This window comes from Mobula hypostoma, chromosome 3 (genome assembly GCF_963921235.1).
Source record: "Mobula hypostoma chromosome 3, sMobHyp1.1, whole genome shotgun sequence".
In the NCBI taxonomy this organism is placed as follows: domain Eukaryota; kingdom Metazoa; phylum Chordata; class Chondrichthyes; order Myliobatiformes; family Myliobatidae; genus Mobula; species Mobula hypostoma.
The window spans coordinates 190133982-190153320 of NC_086099.1; the positions used below are offsets into that span (position 1 = coordinate 190133982).

At 36.5% G+C, this 19339-nt stretch overlaps 1 protein-coding gene across 2 annotated transcripts in view; it reads right to left on the reverse strand.

Annotated features, from left to right (window-relative positions):
• Nucleotides 1–1239: 1239 nt before the first annotated feature.
• Nucleotides 1240–19339, reverse strand: part of mkxa (mohawk homeobox a) — a 42998-nt gene continuing 24898 nt past the window's right edge. The window contains exons 6-8 of one of the 2 annotated variants that reach the window (XR_010017298.1): nt 12279–12392; nt 3674–3707; nt 3488–3591 (exon numbers count right to left, since the gene is read on the reverse strand). Coding sequence is in view for 1 of the 2 variants with exons in the window: in XM_063042405.1 (XP_062898475.1) it covers nt 3405–3591; nt 3674–3707 (221 nt within the window). In the remaining variant the exon portion in view is untranslated. Of the gene's footprint in view, nt 3592–3673; nt 3708–12278; nt 12393–19339 lie in introns of both variants that reach the window. The other variant, XM_063042405.1, reaches the window with a different exon arrangement.

The following is a 19339-nucleotide window of genomic DNA, read 5'->3' on the forward strand; positions in this document are numbered from 1 at the left end:
GAAAGACCTGCTTCAGTGCTCTATATCTTTAAGAACCTATGAAGAAGTAAACTTCACGGAGAATTTGCCTCCTTTGCTTAAAGATCACACATATTTTTCAGAGGATATTTTAGACCATAGGAAAATAAGTCATAGGGGCAGAATTGGGCCACCCGGCCCATTGTGTCCACTCCGCCATTTCACCCTGGCTGATTTATTATCCCTCTCAACCCCATTCTCCCTGTAAACTTCGACACCCTGACTAATCAAGGACATATGCTTAAAATATATACACAATAACTTGACCTCCACAGCAGTCTGTGGCTATCGGTTCAATAGATTCTTTTTCATTTCTATTCTAAATGGACGTCCTTGTATTTTGAGTCTGTGACCTCCGGTCCTGCTCTCCATCCCTATGGGAAACACATTCTCCATATCTGCTCTATCTAGGCCTTTCAATATTCAATAGGTTTCAATGAGATTCCCTCTCATTCTTCTAAATTTCAGCAAGTATAGGCCCAGAGCCATCGAAGGCTCCTCATATGTTAACCCTTTCATTCTTGGGATCATTCTCATCAACTTCCTCTGGACCCTCTCCAATGCCAGCACGTCTTTCCTTAGATAAGAGATCCAAAACTGCTCACAATACTCCAAATGTGGTCTGACCAAAGCTTTATAAAACTTCAGCACTGCATCCTTGCTTTTATATTCTAGTCCTCTCAAAATGAATGTTGATATTGTATTTGCTTTCCTCACCACCCACTCGACCTACAAGTTAACCTTTCAGGAATCCTGAACAAGGTCTCCAAGTCCTTTTGTACCTCTGATTTTTGAATTGTTTCCCTGTTTAGAAAATAGTCTATGTCTTTATTCCTTCTACCAAAGTGCAGGACTATACGCCTCCCTGCACAATATTCCATCTGCCACTTCTTTGCCCATTCTCCGAATCTGCCTAAGTCCTTCCGCAGACTTCCTGCTTACTCAACACTGCCTGCCCTCCACCTATCTTTTTATCATCCGCAAAAGTTAAGAGGGAGAGTAGGAATCTTCACAGGGTGGTATTATGCATGGATTGTGGAAAATAAGTAATTGTTGCAGAGTAATGATCTTAAACCCATTGATGATATGTAATTATACAATGAACTGGTAAGTGTATTGATTCAAGAATCATATTTGTCATGCATTTAGTTTATTGTTCTGATAATTTATATAATTATAACAATATATGCAATAAACTGCTTATTAAACACAACAGAGCAATTAAATATATTCAGAAACTACACAAACAATTGAAACTAATATTTTAGTTGACTGTGATATATTAAAAAAGACACTACCATAAAGAGCTTTTATTTTAAAGCTGTTTTCTTTTATACAGGCCAAAATAATAGGTCAGTTATCTGTTTTACATTTAAGGGCATATTGCAATTTGCAAATTTTAACATTTTGCACAAAAGGTAAAAAAAATATTTACAAATAACATCTCAAAATACATTATTCATTGCACAAAGAGAAGGGCATGTTTGGAATGAAGTTACACTGGATGGCCCCAAAATATTACATTGGAATTTTTTTACACTTCAAAAATAGGAAATAATTTTAAGAAATATTACATAAAATTATTTCCTTTGTTATTATAAAATTCTGGTTATGCTTGTACCCAGATATTAGAAAAAATGTAATGCTAGGAATGTAATGGGAAAGTTGGCCTCTTGCTAATTAAGTTAGAAAGTGAGACTGAAAAGTTCACATGCAGCCTCTTCATTTTCCACCAGTTGTCAATATCCTGAGGCAGGCTGAAGGGATGTGAGATTTCTTCAAGTCAGATCTTGTACCCTAACAAGTCCACAACCCTGTCCACCTGACCACGAAATAGGTAGTATACTAGCATGCTTCAAGGACCAATGTAGCAACCAAGAGAGGGGTCAAATTCCCCCTTCATTTGTTCCCAGACGTACTTGGAATTTAAAACAAAAAGTTCATGAAAAATCAAAAAATGGCTGAGGTAATTCGGATACAAGTACGTTATGCATGTAATTATTGCTTGTCCTTAAAGGAATTACAACCTTATCCCAATAAACTGCACCGTGGTTCAAATCCAGACTAAGACAACAGTAAGTTTAACCAATATTTTATTCCTATTTTTTGATCAGATTAAAAAATTATGTTCTCTGAGAATTACATTTTTATTTCAGTTTGTTTGAAAGCATTTTAATTATTCAGCATAATTTACTTCAAAAACTGAAAAACTTCCACAATTGCACGTTCTTACACATGTGCATGACTGATAGTTGGCTTGAAACTCTAATTATAATACTTGAAAAACATATTTGATGTGAGTTCAACTCAGTCATTGGGCTTTGATTATTTTTACTGGTCTCTTCTGAGTCACATCTCCTTTCAGCCTTAGTTAATGAGATCAGCTAGAAATTTGGATGTAAGTATGCAAGCCATCTCCTCGGAAAAATTCCAATCCAATGTATTAGATTGTATTTTAAATTCTCTGTGCTTGTCAGCCTATAATGTTCAGCTTTCTACTTCTTTATGTTGTTATATTCATAATGCTTAGGTTTTTAATGCAAAAGGTCATAATAGTTTGTCATTTCACTAGTTGTAACTTACATTATTAGATTTTTTTCATATTTTAAATTGGAATACTGTCATCATGGAAAACAATTGTTTGAGTACATCGTAATTATGGAACATTCCAGCTTAGTATTGGCTAATCATTTGGCACAGCTGAATCCTGAGTGCAAAAGGTAGCTGCTTCTAATTAGATCACAGTTTGGATCTGTATGACTTCCCAGTTCTCATGTGCTTTTAACATGTGTTCTCTGAGGCAAAGCAATATCAACAGAGTTAGAGTACAGTCAAAATAAAGTGACATGCCAGTACAATCCCAATGTTTTTTTCAGGACCACAATGTACATTCCTCTGTTGTCGACTTTCTTTTTGCTTTGTTTGTCAAAAATGAGCTTTACAATATGGAACTGATCTTGTTATACAAAAGTACAATTTCACTGTGATAGAAATGCTTTCAGTGTGCAACTTGTAGCTTATTGATATATTACTTATATTACTTTATATTCATGTTGACAGCATCAACATGAGATGTCAAAGATTAATTTGAGTAATATAAAATAAGTTAATACTTTCATAGAAATTGTACTGTTTTAACAATTTACAGTCAGTTCATGTTTAAAAAAAATAAGCTGGTCAACAACAGCAGAAATGTGTGCAATTACAAAATACTTACTGCTGCAAAATCCTACATATATTAATACACATAATATTAGATTAAAAAAAGATTTATTCTAATCTGGCCTCAAGAGCCAGGAGTCAGCATTTGATTTCAGCACTTTCTTTAATACACTTACATGGAATACTTTTGCTTCTGAAATGTCTTAAGTCACGTAAACTTTTTTTTAAAATGGTTTACCCGGTGTAATTTTCAAAGTCTTTATTTCAGAAATATGTGAAGACTTTTGAATGATACAGCTGGTTGTTCCTTGTATTTTGCCTTTTGCCTGTGCCAGATTTGTTAAGGCCATGGCAGCGTTAATTTCCTTCCAGTAGGTTTCATCTTTGGAAGCTTCCCTTTGCTTTGGATAACTTAAGAAAAATAGAAATAAAGTTTAGTATACAGATTAGCAGCTTTAAGTTGTACAAGCAGAATTTTCTAAAGTTCACTAACCTGGTTAATTGGTTCAGTCCCTGTTCCAACATCTCTGAGAACAAAAGAGAAGAATGTTATTCTCTTCCTTTTACAGTACTTCCCTCACAAACAATCAAATAGAAGGCACTTTTATCCTTGTTAATTTCCAAAGAACCATTGTGCTAGCAAAGGGTAACATTGAATTTTAAGACTGTTATTCCCATTCTTCTCTTCTTTAGGATCATTTTCACTGCTTGTCCATGCCACATGAAGAATATTCAAAGTTCAAAATAAATGTATTTATTTTGTAAATAAATTTATTTATTCTGTAAAGTCTGTATATATCTCCATTAATTACCTTGAGACTTATTTTCCTGCAAGCATTCATAGTAGAACAGAGAAATACAACAGAATCAATGAAAAGCTGCACACAAAGAAGCAATATGCAAAAGAAGACAAATTGTGTAAAACGCAAACAAACAAACAAACAAATATATAAGTGTTCAGAGTTGAGGTGAGTAAAGTCATCCACTCTGGTTCAGGAGGCTGAAGGTTGAAGGGTAATAACTGTTCCTGAATCTGGTGTTGCGGGACCTTAGGCTCCTGTACCTCCTTCCTAATAGCAGCAGCGAGAAGAGAGCATGGCCATGATGATGGGGGTCCTTGATAATGGACCCTGCTTTTTTTTGGCGGCACTCCTTGTAGATATGCTTTGTGAAGGTATTCTTACAGTAAACAAAGTGTGCTAAAAGCAAATGATTTTGAGAGTTACGGAGATTTGAACTAGATTTTACAGGACTGATCTCACTTCTTTTCAAAGCATATTTTCATTGGGATGTCACTGGTCACAAAGTTATAAAAACTTAAATAGCTCACGCACGCTTATCAACATGACTCCATAATAATACATAAGGCAGTGCGATATTCCTGCATTAAATATAAACGTAACTTAAATGCAATGTGAATCTTATAACAATTGATCTCTGAAGTTTTGCTATATGATGACATACTGCCCAACAAATCTGACTCATTTTTGCCTGTATAGGAAAATAGAGCTCTGCATTTCAGCTTCTTGATGCCAGTTAAGCAAAAATATTACCAAGCCAAAGACCCAATTAGCTTTCTGCTTACGTTAATCATAGAATGCAATAGGAGGCCAATTGGCATATCATGCATTTGCTGGCTCTTCAAAAGAGCTCTCCAATGAGTCCCGATCGTTGTTAAAACTCTGCAAGTTTGAAGTTCACATTCAAGTTCCTGCTACTTTGTCTTCCATCATCCTTTCAAGTAGTACATTCCAATGCACTAATATCATTAGTGTGATGGCGCTTGAAAAGTTCCTAAGCAATTAGTTCGAGTTGAAGTGATTTTCTTGAAGTCCACTTTATGCTGTAACTTTTTAAATTGCAACGATAAAAAGCAAAGTTTCAGATTCCTGCTTGCACAGGCAAAATAGTTTTAGATTGCTTACTAAATTAGTTATGGGTGATTCACAGGAATTACACCACATACTTTTCAAAAAATATTGCCAAACCCAATCCACATCAATTGAAGCAATCCATACATTATGTAATAGATGAAATAAGATTTACACTTCCATTTTCTATCGCTGAAAGATGATCTATGTGGACCCAGTGAACCTTGATGAAAAATGTATACTGGAAGATTTTATATTTGTACACTGCCTTGAGCATAATTCCTGCTATTCCAATGAAATACGTTGTCTGATCTTGTGTAATGTATCATGTAATAACACTTGTCAACACTTTGAGGGTCATTTCAGTATGAAATATGGTAACCTCAGAAAAAAAGCTTTCTATCCCATGTTTATTGAATCCCATAATTACACTTATTGTAACAGAGGCTTCAATTAGCCTTTAGCTTATAGAGAGAAACTTAATCTTAAATGTTACTGATGTCAGAGAACCAGAGGAAACCCAGGAACATCTGGAACAGAATTAGCTTCTTCAATCATTCAACCACAAAAGATTAAAAGTTGAAATTGATTGCACATACATTAGTAAATATGCGCCTGTGTAGGTTAAATACTGTGTGACAATTTAGACCAAGCACAGTGGATTCCAGTTAAGTGGGCCATCGATTAATTGGGGCAGCTGTTTATTTCAGATAAATCTTAAAGAACAAAACTAATAGAGCAAATTACAAAAATTTGCTTCATTTTTTGGGACAGTATGCCACTTAATTGGGACAGGAGATATGCGCGTGTGGCCTTTAGATATCACACCATGCTTAGAGGAAACAGTTTTTAAATAGCATCAGTTGTGTATGTTTGTGTTCAAAAAGCAATGATTTTTGTCACTGATAGTTGCCGAGTAATAATCAGGAAGCCAATTCAGAACTGTTTTGCTCACTGCGGTTTCAAGCATTCGGACTTTGAGATGCCAGAAATGGCTGGGAACGAAATGAAATGCTTTCACTACTTCAACAAGTTATGAACTATGAAGAATTTGAAGGTATCAACAATCATCTTGAATGTTACAATGAAAATGAAAATTTGGGGATGCAATAATCAGAAACATTGTATGAAGGCAGTTCACTAGAGCTCTGTGTTGATTTTGTTGGCTTACTGTCAATGAAAAGAACATGGCAGCATACACTGGATGAATTCCTCCATCAATAACTAATACACAGTTTTATAGTTACTGTAATACAATTGGTAGAGTTCCAATTTGTTCTGTATTTCATTTAAGCATGGAATAGGCCCTTCTGGCCATTCGAGCCTTGCCACCTAGCAAACCCCGTCAACCCGCAATTTAACCCTAACCTGTTCAAGGGACAATTTAGACTGCCCAGTTAACCTACTAACCGGTATGTCTTTGGACTGCGAGGGGAAATCAGAGCACCAGGAGAAAACCCATGTATTTCACAAGGCGGACTCACAGAGACTCCTTACAGAGGACGGTGCGATGAACTCTGAAATCTGATACCCCGAGCTTAATAGCATCGCACTAACCGTTACGCTACTGTGGCACCCCCAACTTAAAAGGCTGCAAATCGGCACTGGAACAACCAGTTATCAGGCTTCAGGTATCCTGACCTTTTAAATAGAGACTGATAGATTTGAATAAGTCATTAGTGTCATAATGGTACCCCTTTAGTTGAAACTTTATGGACATCTCAATGCAATATCTTGTTTTATTAATGCTCAAAGAATGTTGAGAGTTCAAAATTCAAGATCAAAATTGCTTAATGCAATTTCCAGTACACAAATGTAAAAGAGAATGAAATAAATGTAACTCCAGATCCGAAGCAGCACAAAAAAAAACATAAGATAAAGAACACAATAATAAAAAAAACACAATAAATATAAATACATAAGACAACTTACATACATGGATTGACTGTATGTCCATAAATTGATACTAGGCACAGGAGTGTCTGTACATAAGGTGACTGGCAGGAAATGATAAAGAAGTGGTGGTGGAGGGTGAAGGGGTGGGTTATTTCAGGTTGTATACTGTATACATTCTTTGAAATTAAAGGAACTATTGATCAAATTATCCCCTTAACTTTATCATTTCCAGGGAATAAACCCTATATTGTATGATCTCTCCTGATAATTTAGACTCTGCAATGCAGATATGATTTCAGTAAATTGAATCTGCTCTTTCTAATGCTATTAGACTTACAGCTTTGCGACATTTCATGTGTAGAATTGTATGTCTTTTGTATTGTACTATCTTTTCATCATAGTAAAATTGGTTTTGTTTGAAAATAATTAACATAATTGTGAAATTTTATGCCAATATATTAATTATCTTAGGTCATAATGCAAGTTTTTCCCATGATGAAAATATTATAAGCTGCTATTGAACTGGCTTAAGTTCTAAGTGCTAGCATACACTGATCTAAAATTCCTTCCTATTACTCAATATGAGTAATACTGTCAGTAAATCATTATCATGAATCACTGAGATTTTGCTGTTTAATGAATTTGGTATCAATTAAATCGAAAAAGAAATAATGATAGATAGGAACAGATTCTCTATATTCTTTTCATTTTAATATCAACCACTCTTGATGTGCTGTATCTGATATAGGAAATCTCCTTCCACATTGCCAGAAGAATGTGTTTTAATTCTGCTTTCAAGATGAGCTATCAGCCATGCATTGAATATCACTGACAACTTAATTCTTACTGGAGTCCAACTAAGGATAATTGTCTGCTCTGAGATTAGATCCTGTGGAGTTGGTTTAATGGCTACCTTTCCATTTAGGGTTGTTAGCAGTCCTGAGAGAGGGAAGAGTGGTCTGAACTGAATTCAAACCAAGTTCCAGATGGGGAAAACAACGTTCCAAGCCATTACATCTCACCACAATCCATTTGTTGTGTCATTTACATCAAAGGTCCTGTGGAAATTGTCCTTTCAGCAAATTATTGATTGGTATATTAGAAATTAGAAATACTTAAAACCTGGAAATAACTGTTGAATATCAATGTGCAAACATCTAATGTGCTTGACATTCCCTTTGCCCACAACTGCGTTCTGGTAACAGTTACAAAAAAGAATATTGCAAGCAACTTCTTGGCCTTGAACACTTATGCATTATTTTTAATAGCTTTAAAATCAGTATTCTAATAACGCCACAAAAAAAAATGCATAAGTGGAACCAGATTACAGCAATTTTAAAGTCATTATCTGTTTAGCCCGATCAGGCAGCACTGCCATCAAAAAAATGTTTTCCAGTCTGGCTCTGATCTCCGCAGCTGGGTCCATTGTACGCTTTCTAGCTATCTACTTTAATAGACATCTCATGCACACACACACACAAGCAGCCAAATGTACTGTATGCATTTTTAAAAGAACAAGTTTGGATAAAATTATTAGCAATAATTTTCCATTTAACAGCAATGGAGTGGTTGAGGATTGATAGTAGAATGAGTAGGATAGAACAAAAAGGAAAATTCCTTTGAGATAATTTGCATTTGTCGTAATTGAACATACCAAGCCAAACTATTTCTTGGACAATATAATATTTTAAGAATGTTCTAATTAATAGCTATTGCCCCCCAATTATTTTATTTGGGAGCCAAACGTCAATTAAATCCACAACTCTTGATAAGTCATTTGAGGCCAATAAATTTTCAAAGGGTAGAATATATTATTATGAGTGATTGAATACTGTTCAAATCCAGATCACGTTCATGTAGAATAGTATGGCAGGGGTTTATCTTGTGCACACAGGGGTTGTCAGACAACACCAAACAAAACTGTTCAACAGACACATCTTCTTTGTATTAGATGAATATTTCAAAATTGCCAGCAAACAAATATGGATGTTTGTCATATTGGTCATCTGGTGCAGACTTACTTTCCAACCAACCACTTTCATCTCTGTTTAATTGATAGCAATTTTTAAAAATAGCTATGAAAGCCAAACACAGCCTGAGTCAACATAGTACAATAATTAAGTCCAGGCAGTTTTTGATCAAAGGGTCCAATCCAGTCCTGGTAGTGAGATGTGATCATCATTAAACAAACCCACTCTAAAATGTTGGGAGGACTGAGGCTCAGCAGATGCATTTAAATATAACACAGGAGTGAACTATGAGTAGGTTTCAGAATTATATATTTCGGAATCGGTGCTAGCAACAACATCACAGATGATACTAAGTCATTGACATGGACACAAAGATTCCTTTACATATTTACATAAACATATATACATCCATACACATCTTCTCCTCTGGCAAATGGCCTCCATACTTAGATTACATCTTCCTGATAATATGTAAACCACTAATGTTCAGTCATTTGCACTAAACTAAATGGAGGATTTACAGAAATCTATGACTAAGTCTTGGATTTATTAAATCATGATGTTCCATTGTGTGGAATCCACCAACATGATCTTGTCTGGCCGCGAGAAAGACCTCTCTGATTTTATGTCAGATCATAGTAGGGCAAAGAGTAAATTCCTCATCCATTCTCAGCTTGCAGAATGGGCAATAACAATAAGTAAATAATTTTTGAAAACAAAACTTTAGATTTAGATTTACTTATTAATCACGTGCATCAAATGAAATGTGTCGTTTGCGTTACCAATCAATACAACCTGAGGTTGTGCTGGAGGCAGCCTGCAAGTATTGCCATACATTCACGTGCCAACATAGCATTACCACAATGTTCAGGAGAACAACATAAAACAAGCAGGAACAACATAACAAATTCCTTTCCCATCACGCACTCTGCCCCCCCCCCACACACACACACAGATGGGCCTTCAACCTCCAGATTATATTTTACATTTTAATGATTTGTGTTTGCTTTTCATCATTTCTTTAATTATTTACATCAGTGTTTCAGATGCCTTTCTATGATAGAACCCTGTCTCAGACTTTCCTTTTTTCAACCCTATCAGATATGTTCAGGGATCAGAGGCCTCAGCTATTTAGCACCTAAGGCATGCTCACCACTGAGGTGTCATTGCAATGTAAAAAAGACATATGCAAGGATCCCAGGTGCAGCCACAGTCCAGGACAAACCCCCTCCCCTAACCACCACCCCCCGCCCCATGACCCACTCTGTGTTACTTTCCCAGGCATAATCACGTTGGTTCAGATGACTGCCTCTGAAAGACTTCTTTTTCTTTGTGGGCCATTCATTATTACAGAACTGTAATTAAACTGTGGCTTCCCATTTACTTGGCAATAAAAGAATGTGTTGTTAGCAAGACCCCATTACATCATGTCAACTTTAATTTATAAATTTTAGGAAGTTATGGTCCAGTAGAGTTACAAAATTGTTAGCTAATAAATAATTAGCATCAGCAATAAATAAATATGTGTTTTGCCTACTGAGAACATCTGTTGCCAATGTGCTCTCTCCTGATGAGTTACAGATTGTATTTGTCAGTGGAAAAAATGACTAATCAAGAAATTACAATCTAACAGGAGAAAAATAAGATGTTTAATTCAGTCCTTAACAAATCCTCCGTGATAAACAACCTTGTGAGGTCAATTGTACTTAAATGTTTCAAAAGTTTACATTAATAGGGGTAAGTTGTCCATGATAGTTAATTTCCTAACCATGCCCTTCTTTAAAAAAAATAAATTTGACCTAACTGGAGAAGAGAAATTATAATTATGAGGTTTTGCAAACTTCTATATTTACTGTGCAAATCTTAACAGTCTCCACTAAACGTAACAGTATAAGTATTTCAGGTTAGTGAAATATGACTGACAGAAGCAATGTGAAACCACGTAGAAAACAGAAAAAGAAGAATCTTTTGGACAATTTTTAGTGCATATAGTATTCTTTTAGCCATGGGAATTAGAAATGGAGAGCTTCTCCCTGTATTTTGCATCTGTAAAATTAACATGTGTGGCTTGACAAGCCAAGTATAATAGCAATAACCTGTAAGAATAGTAAGAAATATTGAGTTTACTCTTTTTCTCTGAATGGTTCTTAGACTTTTGCTCATGTGGATAGCTGCCAAAGGGTACAAAAATGAGGAAATTTAACAAATAAGTGAAATAGATACTAAGGTGCCGAGTAGGGGAATTCCTAACATAGAATATACATTAATGCATGATTTGGCTAAGAGAAAAAAATACTGGAGAATGCAGAGCAATTCTGCAGTCCAGGATTCCAGTGAAATTCATGCAGGCCCTCACAAAAGATCTTCGGTTTTCCTTTTCAAAAAATGCTGAGAAATATCCAATTTTGCCTTTATTCTCCATATGGCCAAATACTTCTCCTAAGGAACATAGTTCTTGATGAGCTATCAGAGCCAGGAGAGGTGCTTCATTATAAGGTGGAACTATGTATTACAACAGAAAAAGAAAGCCAAAGGTAATATTTTCTCTGGGAGAAGAGAATAATTCGCAGGGAATAATTCTCCCAGAGCACTGTTTTACTAAAATATATTGAGACCACATCTCCCATAACATCTGGATGTAAACCAGCAGCAGTATGGATGCAATCAGAGTGAAATAAACTTTTAAAATTTCAATGCAAGCTTACTAAATCTTATTTTTAACTTTTTTATAATTAGTAGGAAATTCTTAGGAATGCCATTTTCAGCCAATACAAAACTAGTGCATTGGCTGAAAACAGAAATAGTACAGAAAGTTTGTGGAAATAGTGTTCAGCAACTACTTCAGTGTATGGGCAATCCGCAAATTTCAACTAACAATTCAAAACATATTATCTTACCTGCCCTGACCTATAGATAACTCCATCATGATTGATTTGTTGTTGCTTTCAATTGTATCAAAGCAATGCCACTGATTTCTTCCAACCCAATCTTTTTTTGGGCAATTAAAAACTATATCTGCCAACTAACCAGGAGTCACCACATCACCTGAATGATCTTTTTAATACACATGATGAGCTGTAGTTAGCTGGGCAGAAAGCAATTTAAATTTAGTGCCTCAAGTATGATTGTCCAATATCTTTAGCACAGAGATCAGTTTGATCATTATCATTAGTGGAAGAAATTTAGAGAGATCATGTGTCCTAGCTAGATGTAATATTGTTTAAACCATTGACATTGATATTCTGTACAAATGAAAGACTTGGTGCTTTTCTGATATTCAATAAATTCCATTAGTGATGAATATTTTAATGAGCCAATAGCTTTGTCAGCATTGTCAAGGTTCAATAAATTCAACTCTTACCTTTATAGGTTGCGTATTATGTCAGGACTGTGTGAGAGGAATTGCTCTCTCCAGTAGTAGGAGATAAAAGATGATGTTGCCAGGCATCTATATTTTGACTTTGACAAAGCGAGGCTGAGGAAAAGTGTGTAAGAAAAATTCAAGTGAGATCAAAGAACATGAACCTCACTGAGAGTATGTTTAAATTGAACGTTTAACTGTAAAGTTGAGAGAGAAATATTACATAGGCAGTAAAGAGATGGCTCACAATATTGGTGAAGAAGATCCCATGGGGTACATCTTGATCACCAAGGAGGATACACTAAAGAAGACCTTAGCTTAGCCTCAGCCCCTCTTTCATCTCTTATTAAAATTAAACTAGCAGTGCAATTGATTCCTACCATAGCATTCTGGTGATTGAGAAGGATGGTCAACAATCCAAGATCAATATTCAAGGATACAAGCTTCTTATGGGGTTAAAAAAAGAGTTCTCTTAAAGGTTTCCAGCATATTTTAAGAGAAGGAATAAGATATAGATGTCTTTAGGAAAGAACTTATTCAGGCAAAAAATTTTAAGAGGTTATTTTAAAATATAATGGTGAATAATCATTTGAAAAATGTGCCTAAATTTGGGCTCAGCTAAACTATGGATGGGCTTCAGAAGGGCTTGTCAAAAGTTAGAATACCTTTATGAACTGTCAGAATAGCTGGCATGCACTTTTAATAACTAATGAAGAAATTTAGTAATGTTTGGAAACAATATATTTAATTCATGTATTGATAAGGATTAACCAGTAGAAAACTGGTTTTACATTGACATCAAAGGAAGGAAACTTTGATTTTGTAAAGATTACCAGGTACCAGAATTTTCAATGGACCATTTTGCAATAAGCAATGTGTCTGTTGTGCTCATCATGTGGGAGTTCAGTTTAATATTTGAACACATTTCTAAACTGTTCATTAAGATGCAGCATAGTATGGGATCTTGCTTCTTCAAAGCAATGTTTTTCAACATTTTTTTCTGAGACCAGAGTTAATGGGATGATAATTCCTTTTATATTTTTCATTGTCTTATGTACCATTCATTCTATCTTACTCAATTTATCAGCTTGTTCTACTTGATGACCTCCTCCCCTGCCCCCACCCTTCACCAATATTTTCAGTTTTGTTTCTCCTAAAATTTTGGTTTTTATATCGGAGTGATGTGGCTTCAATATTGTTCCTTCAAAAAGGTGGGCATGCTTAGCCTCAATTTCATCACAACCCTGAAAGTCAGGGCTTCTCCCTGATAATAAGCACACAGAACAAGGTTTCACAAGAATCACAATCAGACATTGCAAATTTTATATTGTTCATTTCTTGTTCTACTTTGTCCAGTTTCCTTTGTCAGCCCAGGTCTGTTAGACTACTGGATAGATAAATGATTTGGTTGCTGTGAATTTCACTGTAGAAAGCTTGAAATTGCAGATTACCAGGCCAAATGAATTTGGAATTTACACACCCTCACCTTCTAAGCAGCAAGGATATAAACTGACTAAATTGTAGACTGCATTTAAGTTCAGGAAAATTACACGCCTCTATACCTGCATTCTTCAAGCAGTTAATATAAACTATTTGTTTAAGGAAAAGTATAGGATGATGAAGCAAACAAATGGGAACAGCTACATCCCAGACTGATAGGCTGTATGAAAGGAGTGTGATTAAGCAACAGAAACTGGTTATCTTGGTGGAAAGGGAGAAAATTCTACTTATTGTAGGATGGTAGTACCCATCACCTTCAGATTCGGATCAGATTTATTTGTCACATGCACGTTGAAACACACAGTGAAGTGTGTCATCTGCATTAACAACCAGCACATCCAAGATTGTGCTAGTGTCATTTCACATTCCAGATCGAACATAGTATTCCCACAATGTCCCACAGAACACAAGCAACAACAATAATAACAACAAAACAAAACTACAACAGCAAAACAGACCCCTTTTCCATCCATCCCACCCACCCACCTACTCACACACACAGACAAGCCAATTGCAACATATAAGAACAAGTGACTTGTGGAAGTAGTGTTGAGCTCAGTGTCTCATCAAATCAGAACATAGAACCAATGTTCCCTTTCAGGTGTCCGTGCACACACACATCTTTTGCTACTAGCACACAAAAGGTTGTCACCCTCTACCTCGTTGGCATGTTAAGTATATTTCATGATCGTATACCATCACATTTCCTTTTCTGCTTTCTGATGCAGACGGTGTTGATGACATGGAGCTTACTATGATTTGTCTGCAGATTTTAGAACTGGCTTGTTAATACTGTTTTTATTGAAGAAATTGTTCAGTGTGCACATGTTGTCACTGGGCAAAAACTGCACAGCACAAGATTTTTTTGCAAATTAGAGGGAACATTGCATCAAAAGAATTTCTACGTATTTCGAGTAAAGCTTTCTACAGCCTGTCATCCTTGGAGCCAGTGACCAGCAATGTTCTGTAACATTGACAGGAAAAGCAGATTTTAAGAAAAAAAATACCTCCCTCGGATTCTTTTTCATTGTATTCTGTTGGGCGTGCAGAATTCTGTTGGCACATGGTCTGTCCCCTGCTCCAGGAATCTAGAGTTCCAGCCAAGACTTGGGTACACCTCTTAAAATTAGAACTTGGAATGAAAAAATATGCAAGGTCTAAGATAACACAACTAACTAAGTAAGAAGGGCCAAGAGTAATTAGAATTTAGAGTGGTCCTGTGATATAATGCCTTAACCTCTCCAAGGAAGCATGGGCAGAAAACAGGAATAGCTTCCTTCTTCAATCATTCGTTTGTTAAAAATGTTAAATATTTAAATTATGTAGATAGTGATTTCCCGGATTTGAACATCAATATAATTCTATTTTTAGCTGAACAAATATAAAGCCTTACAGTTCTCCTGGTACTTGGAGGGTAGTGACAAACCAGTCAAAGTTTCCCCATCCTGAATGGATTTTGTATAAGAATAGGAATAGGCTTGAGTATGGTTTCACATGATTTATTAATCTACTAGAACTGTCTAGATTATCATATGAAGAAAAGTCACAAGGATGAGCAAGAAGTTAACAGAATAGAAGAAAAGTGGGGGGAATGAAAAAGAAAAAAAACATAAAGATCTGATAAAGTTCCAAGAAATATGTTACAAGAATCACAATCTGTAAGCAGCTTATAAGACCTAGCAGACATGTTGACACCCATCCTCTGCAAGAATATTCATTTTCAGTGTTGGGATTGTGAGCATAGGTTAAGAATCCAGAAAAGCAGTGATGAAATTCAAAGTCATTTTGTTTAGCAGAAGAACATCTTTGTGAATCCAGAACAGGGTTGCTCACAGAAGGTAAAGAGTGGTTGTAGACGTGTCATATTCTACATGTAGGTCGGTGACCAGTGGTGTGCCTCAGGGATCTGTTCTGGGACCCTTATTCTTCGTGAATTTTTATGAATGACCTGGGTGAGGAAGTGGAGGGATGGGTTAGTAAATTTGCTGATGACACAAAGGTTGAGGGTGTTGTGGGTAGTGTGGAGGGCTGTCAGAGGTTACAGCAGGACATCGATAGGATGCAAAACTGTGCTGAGAATTGGCAGATGGAGTTCAAACCAGATAAGTGTGAGGTGATTCATTTTGGTAGATCAAATATGATGGCAGAATATAGTATTAATGGTAAGACTCTTGGCAATGTGGAGGATCAGAGGGATCTTGGGGTCTGAGTCCATAGGACACTCAAAACTGCTGTGCAGGTTGACTCTGGTTAAGAAGGCATACGATGTATTGGCCTTCATCAACCGTGGGATTGAGTTTAAGAGCCAAGAGGTAATGTTACAGCTATATAGGACTCTGGTCAGACCCCACTTGGAGTACTGTGCTCAATTCTGGTCGCCTCACTATAGAAAGGGTGCAGGGGAGATTTACAAGGATATTGCCTGGATTGGGGAACATACCTTATGAGAATAGGTTGAGTGAACTCGGCCTTTTCTCCTTGGAGCGGCGGAGGATGAGAGGTCACCCAATAGAGGTATATAAGATGATGAGAGACATTGATCGTGTGGATGGTCAAAGGCTTTTTCCCAGGGCTGAAATGGCTAACATGAGAGGGCACAATTTTAAGGTGCTTGGAAGAAGGAGATGTCAGGGGTAAGTTTTTTATGCAGAGAATGATGACAGCATGGAATGGGCTACTGGCAATGGTGGTAGAGGCGGATACAATAGGGTCTTTTAAGAGACTCCTGGATAGGTACATGGAGCTTAGAAAAATAGAGGGCTATGGGTAACCCCTAGGTAATTTCTAAAGTAAGGACATGCTCGGCCCAGCTTTGTGAGCCAAAGGGCCTGTATTGTGCTGTAGGTTTTCTATGTTTCTATGTTTTTTCTAACATCAGTAAGTACAAAGTATTTTTCAAATATTCCAAAGCCATGATCTGCTTACTGTACAAATCTACATGCCAGCCCCATATCAATATAGCATCCAGTGCAATATGTCTCATAGATAGTGTGCTGCAGACGGTATTTGGAACTCCATGACCAATGCTAATAATCTAAATTTCATGCCACTAAGTTTATGACACTTGCAGAATGTCATTAGCTAGTTTATCCTTGCAAGCTGTTGTGACACATCATATATTTTTTGACTTGTCTCTGATATTAATCGCACATAATTATTTAATAGCCACATTTCAACTTTTAGCGTCAATAAAGATGTAAATCATTAAATGCAGTGGGCATCATGACTGTTGATACTCCCAGCTACATCTGGTTCTGTTAACTTGCTCAGTACAACCACCACATAAACTATGAAACCATTCAAGGTTGTCATCTTGCCAGATGGAGAATTTATGACAGACATTCCAATGTTCTTTACGGTCAATGTGGTAGCTTCTGACAGGTAGCCTTTATGCCAATAGGTAAAATGCAGGAGCTAATTCGTGTGTAAGACGCATCCGCATACATCAGTGCGATAATAATTTTTTGTTTTAAATAATGTTGTTTGAAGAATAAATATGGTCTGGAAAACAGAGTAAAACTCATAACTTCTATTTAAATCAAGCTATGAGATCTTTTGTATTCACTCAGGAAGGAAAGTAAGGCCTTGGTTTAATGTCTCATTGAGATGGCAATTGCTGACAGGGCAGCATTCACCTGCACCACTAATAAGGGGTATAGACAGGGTAACACAAGCAGGCTTTTTCCACTGAGACTAGAACTAGAGGTAATGGGTTAAAGGTGAAAGGTGAAATGTTTAAGGGGAACATGAGAGGGAACTTCTCTAATCAGACGGTGGTGAGAAGGTAGGATGAGCTGCCAGCAGGTTCGATTTCAACACTTAAGACACATTTGGGTAAGCACATGGATGGGAGAGGTGTGGAGGGCTAGGGTCCAAGAGCAGGTCAATGTGACTTGGGACAATAACAGTTCAGCACAGATTAGGTGAGATGAAGGGCCTGTTTCTGTGCTGTACCTTTCTATGTTGTATGACTCTATGACCTCTCTGAAACCTGCAGCTTTCCCTGGACTTCCTAGTGACCTTGTAGCCTTTAAATCATACTCTGGCATGCTCCACACAGAAATATTCCATTTTGGTCTTAATCAATTATTATTTTTTTACCATATGATTAAATATCTTGCCTCCCTTGAAGTGGGAATTGTGATTTTAGGCAGAGACACTTGAGATGAAATATGAAATGTCTGACACACATGGAAAGCCCAATCCTAATGGAAGATATGAGCTTTGAAGGTTGTTCCCCCTCCTCCTTTTGGGGATGAGTCCAACTACTGGATGAGAGAACAGTGAACACCATCATTCCCAGAATTACCACACTAGAAGATTCAGGATATCAAAACAGCCAACCATAAATGGAGTAGGTGCCAGAAACCCAAAAGAGAGGGATGTGAGACAGTATGGTAGTTCTATCTCCAGCTCCCACTCCTTAGTGCACGCCTCTCCAAAAGATTGGTGAATTTAAATTTGTATCATTATGCCAAATTTAAAACAGTACAAATTTAATCCAGTGAAACTATACTGTAGAATTATAAAATACTCTTGACATCCCAAAGCATTTAACAGCCAATAAAGTATTTTTGAAGTGCAGTTACTGTTATTATGGAGTCATGGAAAGATGCAGTAGGGAAACAGGCTCCTCAGTCTGCTATGTTCTTGCCAATCATCACAGATTCAAAGACTCGAAGTACACTTATTACAAAGAATGTATAAATTATACAACCTCAAGATTTGTTTGCTTATAAGTAGCCACAAAGCAAGAAATTTGAAAGAACCCAATTGAAGAAAAAAAAGTCCCACACCCAATGTACAAGAGAAAGAAAAAAACACAAATAATGCAAAAAATCTTTTTACCTCCATTTTTCATTTTCTTTACATTTTCCTCAACTCCCCACAGGTTCTACAAATACATTAGAGACACTTTACAAAAGCCAATTGACCTGCCAGTCTGCATGGATGTGGAGGAAACCAGAGCACCCAGTGACAAACCAATGCAAATTCCACCAGGTCAGGATTGGAGCTGGATCTCTGGTGTAGTGAGGCTCCAAGCTGTCTCACTATGACTGGAAATCCCAGTGTTGAAACATACAGCAGCCAGCTAACATACAGAAAGTTCCCACAACCAAGTCATGTGACAATGGTCAGGCAGTCTTCGATGAAGGGAGAAATATGGACCAGAGTGCACTGAACTGAATTGGCTTTATTTCTTACATCCTTCACATACGTGAGGAGTAAAAATGTTATGTCTTCGTCTGAATGTGCAATGTGCAAATCATAGTAATTTGTAATAAATAGTATGTACAGTAAAATAAGCAGCAAATGTATGAATAAGCCAGCCACTATGTTTGATTATCAGTTCAGTATATTTTACAATCAGAATTAATTTAGGAAATGCTATTTCATTCATCAATATGGAAAAAACAGGAAACCACTGTTGTCTGCTCTGCTGGATACTGTGTTCATGGTGCAATTTATGTCATGGCATAAGCTCAAATATTTGTTTCTGTCAACATTATGCATCAGTTAAATATAATTTATTATAGTTTTCTGCGCTTTCTAAAAGCCTT